Source organism: Schistocerca serialis, chromosome 2 (assembly GCF_023864345.2).
Source record: "Schistocerca serialis cubense isolate TAMUIC-IGC-003099 chromosome 2, iqSchSeri2.2, whole genome shotgun sequence".
Lineage (NCBI taxonomy): Eukaryota > Metazoa > Arthropoda > Insecta > Orthoptera > Acrididae > Schistocerca > Schistocerca serialis.
This window is the reverse complement of record NC_064639.1, coordinates 1,008,463,817-1,008,477,372: the sequence shown is the minus strand read 5'-3', so window position 1 is coordinate 1,008,477,372 and position 13,556 is coordinate 1,008,463,817. Positions and strand designations below refer to the sequence as shown.

The window sequence follows — 13,556 nt, the reverse complement described above, 5'->3', positions numbered from 1 at the left end:
AGGGAAAGCTTCAAGGTCACTGTAGTCTGCATGGTTGCCCCATACAAGAGCCAAGGTCAACCATGTACTGCCTCCAAAACAGCAGTAACATCACATGTGAAAGGCAATCTCAGTCCACAAAAGACATTTGGACCACCAATAAGCTGTTGCTTATTGAATTGGCCAGCAAGGTCAATGTCTATTGCCTTCAAAAACTTGTACAAAGGCACAATGCACCACAAATGGCAACAATAATAATGTCGCCCAGGCACTGCAGAGGTACATTAACACAAGTGAATGTTGCAATCCAATGGCAAGCAAACACCAAGAGAAAACATCTGCACTTGTCGACATCTGATGATGACTACATGTCCCCAACTTTAAAAGTTTATATATATATATATATATGAGCGAGGTTTCTACGGCTGCTGCCGCCTCTCGCATCCCAATCTCCATCATTCATGGTCATTCCAGTCTCCTTCATTTAAGACCTCTCACCGCCATTGCTTCATTGACGTCGTCTTTCCAACAACTCGCAGGTCTCCCACGCTTTCTTCTTTGATGTGGAGTCCATATCTAAGATTTAAAATCTAATTAATTCTGGAAAACAAGCATCACTTTGTTTCTTGATAGATTCGCAATTTTTAATGTAACTGTCCTCTACAGTATTCTATAATTTCCTGTTGAGATTTGATGTTACATTACTCTAAAATCATGTAACTACACTCCTGGAAATGGAAAAAAGAACACATTGACACCGGTGTGTCAGACCCACCATACTTGCTCCGGACACTGCGAGAGGGCTGTACAAGCAATGATCACACGCACGGCACAGCGGACACACCAGGAACCGCGGTGTTGGCCGTCGAATGGCGCCAGCTGCGCAGCATTTGTGCACCGCCGCCGTCAGTGTCAGCCAGTTTGCCGTGGCATACGGAGCTCCATCGCAGTCTTTAACACTGGTAGCATGCCACGACAGCGTGGACGTGAACCGTATGTGCAGTTGACGGACTTTGAGCGAGGGCGTATAGTGGGCATGCGGGAGGCCGGGTGGACGTACCGCCGAATTGCTCAACACGTGGGGCGTGAGGTCTCCACAGAACATCGATGTTGTCGCCAGTGGTCGGCGGAAGGTGCACATGCCCGTCGACCTGGGACTGGACCGCAGCGACGCACGGATGCACGCCAAGACCGTAGGATCCTACGCAGTGCCGTAGGGGACCGCACCGCCACTTCCCAGCAAATTAGGGACACTGTTGCTCCTGGGGTACCGGCGAGGACCATTCGCAACTGTCTCCATGAAGCTGGGCTACGGTCCCGCACACCGTTAGGCCGTCTTCCGCTCACGCCCCAACATCGTGCAGCCCGCCTCCAGTGGTGTCGCGACAGGCGTGAATGGAGGGACGAATGGAGACGTGTCGTCTTCAGCGATGAGAGTCGCTTCTGCCTTGGTGCCAATGATGGTCGTATGCGTGTTTGGCGCCGTGCAGGTGAGCGCCACAATCAGGACTGCATACGACCGAGGCACACAGGGCCAACACCCGGCATCATGGTGCGGGGAGCGATCTCCTACACTGGCCGTACACCACTGGTGATCGTCGAGGGGACACTGAATAGTGCACGGTACATCCAAACCGTCATCGAACCCATCGTTCTACCATTCCTAGACCGGCAAGGGAACGTGCTGTTCCAACAGGACAATGCACGTCCGCATGTATCCCGTGCCACCCAACGTGCTCTAGAAGGTGTAAGTCAACTACCCTGGCCAGCAAAATCTCCAGATCTGTCCCCCATTGAGCATGTTTGGGACTGGATGAAGCGTCGTCTCACGCGGTCTGCACGTCCAGCACGAACGCTGGTCTAACTGAGGCGCCAGGTGGAAATGGCATGGCAAGCCATTCCACAGGACTACATCCAGCATCTCTACGATCGTCTCCATGGGAGAATAGCAGCCTGCATTGCTGCGAAAGGTGGATATACACTGTACTAGTGCCGACATTGTGCATGCTCTGTTGCCTGTGTCTATGTGCCTGTGGTTCTGTCAGTGTGATCATGTGATGTATCTGACCCCAGGAATGTGTCAATAAAGTTTCCCCTTCCTGGGACAATGAATTCACGGTGTTCTTATTTCAATTTCCAGGAGTGTATAATTACAATCATATTGTGTGAAGTGTATCATCAAATGACGTTTGGAGTGAGCCGTGAGTTTTTTCTATGAAAACTATTTATTTTCAAAGTAAATGTTGAAATATGTTCTTGTCTTTTTTGTCAAGCCATTTATTATGCATGTCATGTCATTTGTTATGCAATGAAAAGAGCTTCTGTTTTTAAAAAATTGTATATTTCTTGTGAGTCAAATGGTGTTTTAGATTATTAAATATTATCTATAGTGGTGACGGTATCACAGTTTTATGTTGATATGTATTGAAATGGCAGTATTTTCTGGAAGCGCCTACTGACAGCCATCAGCTACAGTCGTGGATGCAAAGTTCTGGGAATCCCACCCGACATGAAGGCCTGGTCCATGGTTTGCCAGTGCTTTACTTGCACGCTCAAGGTCTCTGGATAGGGACAATGACACCTGCTGTCATCTCACTGGGGAAGTCAGACATGCTCACCGTTGTTCAGGCTTGCCTTTCATTAGTTTTGGACATGTACCATTTTGGTTGTGTTTCAGTTAATGTCACTCGCCACTTAACCCTTTTTTCTTTCAGTAAGGAAAGTGTGGTTCCTTGTCTCTTCTAATTAACTCATCTGCTGATAAAGATCTTACTGGGGCATCAGCACATTTAACTGAGAAAGTAGTGTTTCCCATTGTCTATATGCATGTGTGTAGTGACTAGTGAGGAAATTTGAACGAATATTGTGGCATTAATTTTTGTATTATCAGAAAATGTGTTTGCCAGCAGTATGTATAAAAGAGCTTTGCACAACTTGCAAAACTGGATATGTATGTAATTGTATGTTGACATGTATCAATCTGTTAACTTTTAATTGTTTTCTTTTTAAAGTTTGTGTTCCATTGTTAACTACAAATTATCTTTTTTTTTTGTTATATTAATCTGATATGCCTGATGTCATTGTAAAACGATTGGAAGGTGAATCAACATTGTATAACAATTTCTAATTTACAGAAATTGCACATGCTTCCTCTACAATAACAATATAATACATGAAATATCAATGTACTAACTGAAAATACAAGGCTAGATAAACTTAACACAGCTATTGCCTATACTGATTATAATCGATATCCTCTATCTGTGAGCAAGACACCAACCTTCATTCATGTACCTGTACAGCATGAGGCAGCTAAGAGAAGCCACCCCAAATATACCCAGAATGAATAAAAATATCAATGTGTGGTTTTTACCAAGTTATAGTGGATAATATGGTGAATTTCCTGACATTCACAAGCAATTTTTATCATTTATAGTTGCTGAATTATGACAACTTTGTTTCTTTTTTTCCCTAATGGATCTACAGGGAAATACTTTCTTCTGTTGCACTTGAGAGAAGCTCTTAAGAAAATTTCAGTCACATAACATGTAGGGGACTTTATCAAATAGTATCGAGATCACAGCCCCGCAAACCACTGTCCTGCCATCAAGAGAACGTATTCCACAAATGTCTGCACTTTTTTACCAAGTGTAACAAACACATAACTCGGGTACAGTTTTTGTGTTTATTATTATGACTGTCATACCAATTGATCAAAATGTTGATTTTGAGCATTGCTACATGTTGCAAAGAGATTCTGGAGAAAAAAAATAACGGTGTCTTGAATTTCTTATGGAGTTAACGGCAGCACAGGCCAGTGTTATAAGGCATTTCATGGCTTTGAGGGTCATTGTTGTTTTTCAATAGACCTCTTTACATGTGTCAAATATGAAGGACATCCATTATGTTGGTACCACACTGATAGCCTTGTGTATCATGTGATGTTGTCCAATAACTGTGACAGCAGCATATCTTAAGAAAATGAGATACTTGAGTGTATTTAGATTTCCATCAATAAAAGGGGACCAATATTTGGGCCTTGAAAAATGTGCAACAATGCAACCACGAGCATTGTTTTTATCCACTTCTTTGAGTCGATGTGGATTTCCAACTGATGATTAGTGCTTATTGCAAAGAATGACATGCCCATGGTTTGTAAATGATGCTCACTCCTTAAACAAAATTTTGCATAGATATTCTTTGCACTTTTCATAGATAACATTCAGAGAACTGTAATCAATTTTGCCAGTCATGACCAGGAAGCTAACTGCTACCGTGGTCTCGGGTTGTGTCTTTGATTAGTAATCAAAACGTCCTCTGCCCCGGGTTCAAAACCTGCCATTGCTTAAATTTTGATTAATAATCAGCATTTGGTGGCCAAAATCTTCTGGCATAAGAAGTCACCTTCATTCTGCCAATGGTCTTGTCACAGAGGGTGGAGGAGCAGACAGAGGTTCAGGGCACTATCTTGTCCTTGGGGCGGCAAATTCACCTAGAGGCGGAAGCAACTGCAGTGATCAACGACATGAGGATTCAGAAGGCAATGGAAACCACTGCATCAAAGACACATAATGTGTACCCAAAGGACATGTGACCTGTATTGAAACAGTGTCATGATTATCTCTCCATTGGCAAAAGATTTCAGAATAGTCCCCCCTTCGGATCTCCATGAGGGGACTGCCTAAGGGGAGGCGAACAAGAGAAAAAGATTGAATAATCAACAAAAGGATAATGTTCTATGTGTCACGGTGTGGAATGTCAGAAGCTTGAACGTGGGTGGGAAGCTAGAAAATCTGAAAAGGGAAATGAAAAGGCTCAATCTAGATACAGTACGGGCCAGTGAAGTGAAATGGAAAGAAGAAACGGATTTGAAGTGAAATGGAAAGAAGAAATGGATTTCTGGTATGATGAGTTTAGGGTAATGTCAACAGCAGCAGAAAATGGTATAACGGGAGTAGGATTTGTCGTGAATAGGAAGGTAGGGCAGAGAATGTGTTACTGTCAACAGTTCAATGGTACGATTGTTCTTATCAGAATCAACAGCAAACTGACACCGACAACGATAGTTCAGGTATACATGCCAATGACACAAGCTGAAGATGAAGAGATAGAGAAAGTATATGAGGATATTGAAAGAGTAGTACAGTTCGTAAAAGGGAGACGAAAATCGAATAGTCATATGGGACTGGAATGCAGTTGTAGGTGAAGGAGTAGAAGAAAAGGTTAGAGGGAAATATGAGCTTGGGGCATGGAATGTAATAGCAAATACTCTGTTCAAGAACCACAAGAGGAGGAGGTACACTTGGAAAAGGCCAGGTGATACAGGAAGATTTCAGTTAGTATACATCATGGTTACACAGAGATTCTGAAACCAGAAACTGGATTTTAAGGCATACCCAGGAGCAGATATAGACTCAGATCACAATGTGGCAGTGATGAAGAGTATACTTAAGTTTAAGAGACTAGTTCGGTTGAATCAATATGCAAAGAAGTTGGGTACGGAAGTACTAAAGAATGATGAGATATGCTTTAAGTTCTCTAAGACTGTAAATAGGCCAGTAGACAGTGCAGTTGAAGAGGAATGGACATCTTTAAAAGGGGCAATCACAGAAGCTGGAAAGAAAAACATAGGTACAAAGAAGGTAACTGGAAAGAAACAATGGATAACAGAAGAAATACTTCAGCTGATCGATGAAAGAAGGAAGTACAAAAATGTTCAGGGAAACTCAGGAATACGGAACTACAAGTCGCTGAGGGGTGACATAAATAGAAAGTACAAGGAAACTATGACGAAATGGCTTCATGAAAAATGTGAAGACATCAAAAAAGAAATGATAGTAGGAAGGACTGGCTCAGCATATAGGAAAGTCAAAACAGCCTTCAGTGAAATTAAAAGCAAGGTTGGTAACATTAAGAGTGCACCCGGAATTCCATTGTTGAACACAGAGAAGAGAATGGATAGGCAGAAAGAGTACATTGAAGGCCTCTATGAAGGGGAAGATTTATCTGATGCGATAGAAGAAGAAACAGGAGTCGATTTAGAAGAGACAGAGGCTCCAGTATTAGAATCAGAATTTAAGAGAGCTTTGGAGGGATTAAGATCAAATAAGGCAGAAGGGTTCAATAACATTCCATCAGAATTACTAAAATCATTAGGGGAAGTGGCCACAAAATGACTATTCATGTAGGTGTGTAGAATGTGTGAGTCTGGCAATATATCATCTGACTTTCAGAAAAATATCATCCACACGATTCCGAAGACTGCAAGGGCTGACAAGTGCAAGAATTATCGCACAATCAGCTCAACATCTCGTGCACCCAACTTGCTGACAAGCATAATATAAAGAAGAATGGAAAAGAAACTTGAGATGTGTTATGTGGTGATCAGTTTGTCTTTGGGAAAGGTAAAGCCAACCGAGAGGCAATTCTGACATTGCCGTTGATAATGCAAGCATGACTAAAGAAACATCAAGACACATTCATAGGATCTGTCGACATAGAAAAAGCATTTGACAATGTAAAATGGTGCAAGATGTTCGAAATGCTGAGAAAAATAGGGGTAAGCTATAGGGAGAGACGGGTAATATACAATATGTACAAGAACCAAGAGGGAATAATAAGAATGAATGACTAAGAGCAAAATGCTCAGATTACAAGGGGTGTAAGACAGGGATGTAGTCTTTCGCCCCTACTGTTCAATCTGTACATCGAAAAAGCAATGGTGGAAATAAAATAAAAGTTCGAGAGTGAAATTAAAATTCAAGGTGAAAGAGTATCAATGATATGATTCGCTGACGACATTGCTGTCCTGACAGAAAGTGAAGAAGAATTACGTGATCTGCTGAATGGAACGGACAGTCTAATGAGTACAGAATATGGATTGTGAGTAAATCAAAGAAAGACGAAAGTAATGAGAAGTAGCAGAAATGAGAACAGCAAGAAACTTAACATCAGGATTTATGGTCATGAAGTACATGAAGTTAAGGAACTCTGCTACCTAGGCAGCAAAACAAACAATGATGGACGAAGCAAGGCGGACATCAAAAGCAGATAAGCACTGTCAAAAAGGGCACTCCTGGCCAAGAGAAGTCTTCTATATAGTATCAAACAGAGGCCTCAATTTGAGGAAGAAATTTCTGAGAACATACATTTGGAGCACAGCATTGTATGGTAGTGAAACATGGACGGTGGGAAAACTAGAACAGAAGAGAATCAGAGCATGAATATTGAAAATTAGGTGGACTGGTAAGGTAAGGAAGAGGAGGTTCTGTGCAGAATTGGAAAGGGACGGAATATGTGGAAAACACTGACAAGGAGAAGTGACATCTGTTAAGACACTGGGGAATGACTTCCATGGTATCAGAGGGTGCTGTAGAGAGCAAAAACTGTAGAGGAAGACAAATATTGGAGTACACCCAGCAAATAATTGAGGAGGTTGGTTGCAAGTGCTGCTCTGAGATGACGAGATTGGCAAAATGTGGAAAGGATGAAATTTGATGGAATTTAATATTTACAGAACAAGTCGTTTGGTTGATCCTACTTGTACCTCCAAGATGCCTCTTAGTGACATTTGCACTGTGTGTTACTGATGCTAAAATGTTACGTTCATTTCTTTCATCAGTTGTTGTTTTTTTCCCTAGGCATATTTTATTCTCCACACTTCCAGTTCTGAGAACTAAGACTGATTGTGAGTGCTTGACACAATATTCACATTTTTGATTGCTGCGTATCTCAATAACTATATGAGCAAGTTATCTGAGTGCTACAACAGCAGAACATACACTGGTGGACTTCAAGCATGCAAGTAAACACAAGAACCATACCTTACTTATGTATTTGCTTACTTTTGGTACAATAGGGCAAAGAGTTTTTGGAACCTCTTATCCTGCTGGCAGGACAGTGGTTTGGAGTGCTATTTTCTTAATACTACTTGATCAAGTCTCATACATGTTATGTCACTGAACTTCTCTTATAGCTGCCTCACCATGTATAACCTGAAATTATCAAACAAAAGAGGTGCATTTTAAGCTCCAGTATCAGACTATGCCTTCCAGAACTTACCTTTGCAAATCACTGACTACATTTGTGATTTCATTTTTCTTGTTTTGCAGTTCTTCGTGCCTTTTTGTATGGTTTTCTAAATCTGCCTGAAGTTGACAAATTTCATTCTGAACATTTTCGAACTGTTGTTTGGCAAGGTACCTACAAATAAAATTTTTGTCACACACTCGTAACAACAAGAATAATCACAGGAAGCAAGAGTTTAATTTTAAATGTTCAATACATAATTTAAAATAAATAAAATGCCATTTATAATTGATTCATCCTTGTAAATAAATCTGGCCGATCTGTTCTCATATGAACACCAAATGTCTAACGTGTCTACCAGAAATGTTGGCTGAACTACTCACAGCAATGTAAACCAGTATATGAACAGTGGTTGTAAAAATATTCTAACCAACAGGGATCAGAAATGAGTGTTGTGCATAACAATGAGAATTAGTTTCCAACCCAACACAAATTGATGCCATCAGTGAATGCAGGTCCATTGCAACCAGTTTATTAGCAAACATTGTATTGGAACTGCAAATGATGGACATTTGTGTTTGGACATCTCACAAATGGCCATGGTTCACAGAGTCACATAAAGCTGCATATTTTCAATGGCCAAAACAGCATAGAAGCTGGACGATAGCCAACTGGAGGCATGTACTGGGGTCCAATAATGTGCACTTTTGGCTCTTTTTAAATGATGTAAGATGTCAAGTCTATCAATGGTACAATGATGTACTTATACTGCAATGAGTGGAGCTGTAGTTGAGGACAGAGGTGGTTCTGTGTGTTTTTTCATATCATGATTTGGACCCATTCATTCAGGTTACTGTGAACTTGAACCAGGATGTTTGCTTCAGAGAGAAGAAGAATATGGCGGCAAGTGTACACGTAACTTTAAACCGCTCTGCAGTTTTTGAGGACTTAATTTCAATCAAGTGTATTGTTTGTGACGAAACAGTGCTAAATGGAGTTAGAATATGCATGTTTAAACATAAATGGTGCCATTCACGCTGTTATGCTCAAGAAGATTTACAAATACAGTGTAAATGTGACATAGAGTGTAACGGCCGCGAGATCGCGAGTGAAAAGTGCTACGCGGGAATAGAAGACAGCGTGCATGACGAACTTCAAAAAGAACTTGACATTATAAAAAAACATATAAAAACAATGGAAAATTTGGTACTAACCACACGGGAACTGTCTGAATCGTCAAGGCAACAAGATCTCATTAATGCTAGCCATAAAATTCGTAGGTATGCACAACCAAATGTACAAAGTGTAAACAGTACGACTGTAACTAGAAATATGAACGAACTGATCACTCTAAAAGACACAAGTGAATTAAACGCAAGAAAAGAAAGTGTTAATAGTGCATCTATGGATAAAAATATGAACAAACTATCCACACAAAAATATACAAGTGGATTAAACGGAGAAAAACACAAGGTAAATATTCGTAAGGAAAAAAAAGTAAACAACCACGTTATGCATAAGCAAGGATACAAGCAACAGACATATATTTTTGCAGATAGTCATGGGAGAGGAGTTACGGAAATTATGAGAAGAAATCACCCACACCTTAATGTAACAGGCATCATCAAACCAGGCGCGCCATTACGCGAAATTCTGAAAAACAGTGACAACATATTAACGACGGGTAACAGCTGCATCATAATAGGAGGCGCAAATGATGTTTACTGTAATGAAACTTGGCGTGCAACGAGAATCCTAAAGGAAACAATCAAAAGGATGCCTCGAGTGCATTTCTACATTGTTAGTATCCCCAGGAGGCACGATCTGATGGAAAACTCGTGCGTAAACATCGAGATTGTTACAGCAAACAGGCTATTTGAGAAAATATGTAGAGGTTTCCAGAATACGACTTTCGTAGAGATAAACAGTGTTCAAAGAGAGCACTTCACAAGACATGGTCTCCACATGAACGTAAAAGGGAAAAAGATTATTAGTGCCGAAATACTTAAATTTATTAATGAGTCATCTGTAATGGAAGTGTCTCCAATCCCAATTCCGCCAAAACAAGAGTTGTCTGTAACAGTGGAACCATCAGTATCTGCAGTAGAGCTACAACAAACACCAGTAGCAGAAGCAAAGGCTCAGATATTCTCAGCAGCAGTGTCAGATAAACCAATAGCAGCAGAATCACCACAATCATCAGCAGAGCTGTCGTCATCAGCAACAGCATCCAGAACAGCAGACCCCATAATACTACCTCAAGGCAATGAAAATGCATGTGAGGAAAACATACAAAGGTCATTAGCCGCAGCAGCTAACAAAGAAGGGCAGTCACCAAGTCGGGGAGCACAGGAGCCACCAGCAACAGCAACCACACAGAAGAGGTGCCTGAGGCCTGGGAGATCAACAGCAGAAGCAGCTTCCAATCAAGACAGATGCCTGAGAACTAGGAGACCTGCTACACTAAGTGAGGATTTTTTATGGTACCGAGTAAGCAGAAAGAGAACATGGAAAAAGATGTAAGTAAAACTGTCCATCTTAAATACCAGTGTGACAATAGTGAGAGGAATATAAACACCGGACAAAGATACGATCCAGGATTAATGACACAAACTGAAAAAAATCACTGCATAGCACCAGAAACAAAGGGAGCAAGTGAAGTGCTTAGTATATTACAGGAAGGGGAACTATTACATTTAAAGCCAACTGTTAGAATACTTCACCAAAATGTTCAATACATAAACAATAAAACAGAGGAACTAGAGGTAATATTACAGGAGTATAGGCCAAACATTCTAGTAGTTACAGAACATGGGCTAAAAGAAAATCACATAGGAATTTACAACTTGAAGAATTATGTGAAAGTAGCCAGTTTTTGCAGAACTTCCTATAAAGGTGGTGGGGTTGCCATTTTTTCTAACTATAAATCAACTAAAGCCATAAATATAACAAAATATGCTATAGAATTGAGCTTTGAAGCTACAGCACTGGAAACTAAAATTGCTGGGAATTTATGTTGTGTATTAGGTTTGTATCGATCACCAAATGGTATAATTAAAACCTTCTTTGAACAGCTGGAAGATATAATCCAACACCTCGCAAAAACATATGCTTATTTGATCATTATAGGAGATCTGAACATAGACACGAGTAAAAATACAGACAATACTAAGACCCTACTGGACTTATTGTGCATATACAATCTAAAAATAAAAATAGATAAACCAACCAGAGTAACAAAGCATAGTGAAACTATTATTGATCATGTAATAACAAATATTCCTACATGCTATTGTGACACACAGGTAATAAACTCCACATTAGCAGACCATTTTGCAATCATGATAGACATAAATATAAAGACTAGTGATTCAGTGCAGAAGATATGGGAGATGAGAAGACAGAACTACCCACATAACATAAATCTGCTAAAAAAGATGTTAGAGGCAGAAAACTGGGAAACAATATATGCAGCTAAAGATGCAAACACCAAATGGAACCAGTTTTATTCTTTATTCAATTATTATTATGATGTTACATGTCCTGTTAGTAAAAGGCTTGTCAAACAGCAACAAAAAAAGAAAAGCTGGGTGACTGGAGAAGTAATCCATGCCAGAAATAATCTGAGAGTGTATTATGACCTCTCCAAACAAAAAAAGAATGAGGCCTACAACAAACTGTATAAAATAAAAAAGAAAGAGTACTGTAGTTTTATCAGAGAAACTAAAGCATCATTCATCAGGATGTCTATAGATAAGGGAAAGAACTACTCAAAAGGTTTATGGTCGTTCATTAATGGAGAGAGAGGAAAAGTAACAAATCGGGCAGAGGACATCTGCCCACTGATGAGTGGGAAAAGCAACGCAAACCCTCTAGAAGTAGCCAATACTTTTAACAGATATTATATTACTGTAGCAGACGAATTAATAAGTCAAAATAAAACAAATGCAGTAAGTAAATTGTTAAACCCCCCACATACAAATCATACTATGGTTTTCATACCTACAACAGATGCAGAAGTGTCAAACCTAATAAAACAACTTAAAATTAAACACTCTTCTGGCTTGGATGGTGTTACATCACATCTCATAAAGGAATGCAGAGAATGTATATTAAAACCATTGACACACATGCTGAATGCTGCGATAGAAGAAGGTATATTTCCAGATTCACTGAAAGTAAGTAAAGTGAAGCCAATATTTAAGAAAGGGAACAGGGATGAATTAGGAAATTACAGGCCAATATCATTGATCTCAACATTTGCTAAAATCTATGAAATGATAATAAAGAATAGAATTGTAAGTTTTATAACAAAGTACAGTATACTGCATTCATCACAACATGGTTTCAGAGAAGGGAAGTCAATAAAAACAGCATCAACAGATATAATTGAGCACATTCTTAATTTACTTGACAGGCAGCAAAAGACTTGTGGGATTTTTATGGACCTATCTAAGGCATTTGATTGTGTGAACCACTCAAAATTAATGATGAAATTATATCAGTATGGAATTAGAGGAAATTGCTATGATATACTTAAATCATACATTACAAATAGGAAACAATGCACAGAAATCAGACATACTAGTGGGGGAAATATAACAAACTACATATCAGAATTACAAACAGTTAAACACGGTGTGCCGCAAGGATCTGTGCTTGGGCCAATACTATTTATACTCTACGTAAATGACTTCCCTAGCTATATAAATCAGAAACTTATAATGTATGCTGATGACACAACAATCATTTGCACAGCTGACACAAAGGAGGAGCTTGAGAAGGAAGCACTCCTGACTATTGAAAATGCAAATAAATATTTAACACAAAACAACCTGTTTATGAATCAGTCTAAAACAATGAATGTAGTATTTCAGACCAAGCATAGTGAAAATTATAATATAAATGTTAATATAAATGGAAAGACTATTAAAGAAGTAACCAGCACAAATTTTCTAGGAACTATAATAGACAAACATTTGGCATGGGGGGAGCACATAGATGCACTGTGTAAAAAGATAAACAAACAGATCTTCATCATGCATAAAACAGCTAAGACTGTGGATGATAAAGTCCTCAGATCAATGTATTATGGACTTGTCTTCCCACATTTGTCTTATTCAGTTCATATATGGGGAAATGCACAAGCTGGCTACCTAAAAAGAATATTCACAATTCAGAAAAGGGCAGTGAGATGCATTGCAAAAATACCACCAAGACAGACCTGTAGGCAAGCTTTTGTACACTATAATATTATGACAGTATATTCACTGTATATATACCAAAGCATAATGGTGGTAAGGTCAAGTGATAAACACCTCCTAAATAAAGATGTACACAAACACAGTACAAGAGGAAATGAAAATTACTACATGATAAACAGAAATCTAAAACTGTCTATGACTGCCCCAGAAGAAGCAGGCAAAAGGTTTTTTAATAAACTCCCCAAAATCATTAAAAAAGAAACAGATCTAAAATGTTTTAAAAATCATTTGAAACTATATCTCACAGAGAAATGTATATACAGTTTGAGTGAATACTAAGATGGT

General features: G+C 39.4%; 1 protein-coding gene across 2 annotated transcripts in view; it reads right to left on the bottom strand.

The window, feature by feature from the left end:
- The window catches only part of LOC126458421 (structural maintenance of chromosomes protein 4-like), a 330,847-nt gene that overhangs the window by 168,310 nt on the left and 148,981 nt on the right, over positions 1-13,556 (bottom strand). For both annotated transcript variants that reach the window (XM_050095456.1, XM_050095457.1), the window contains exon 6: positions 8,041-8,181. In XM_050095456.1, coding sequence (XP_049951413.1) covers positions 8,041-8,181 — 141 coding nt within the window. The remainder of the gene's footprint in view (positions 1-8,040; positions 8,182-13,556) is intronic.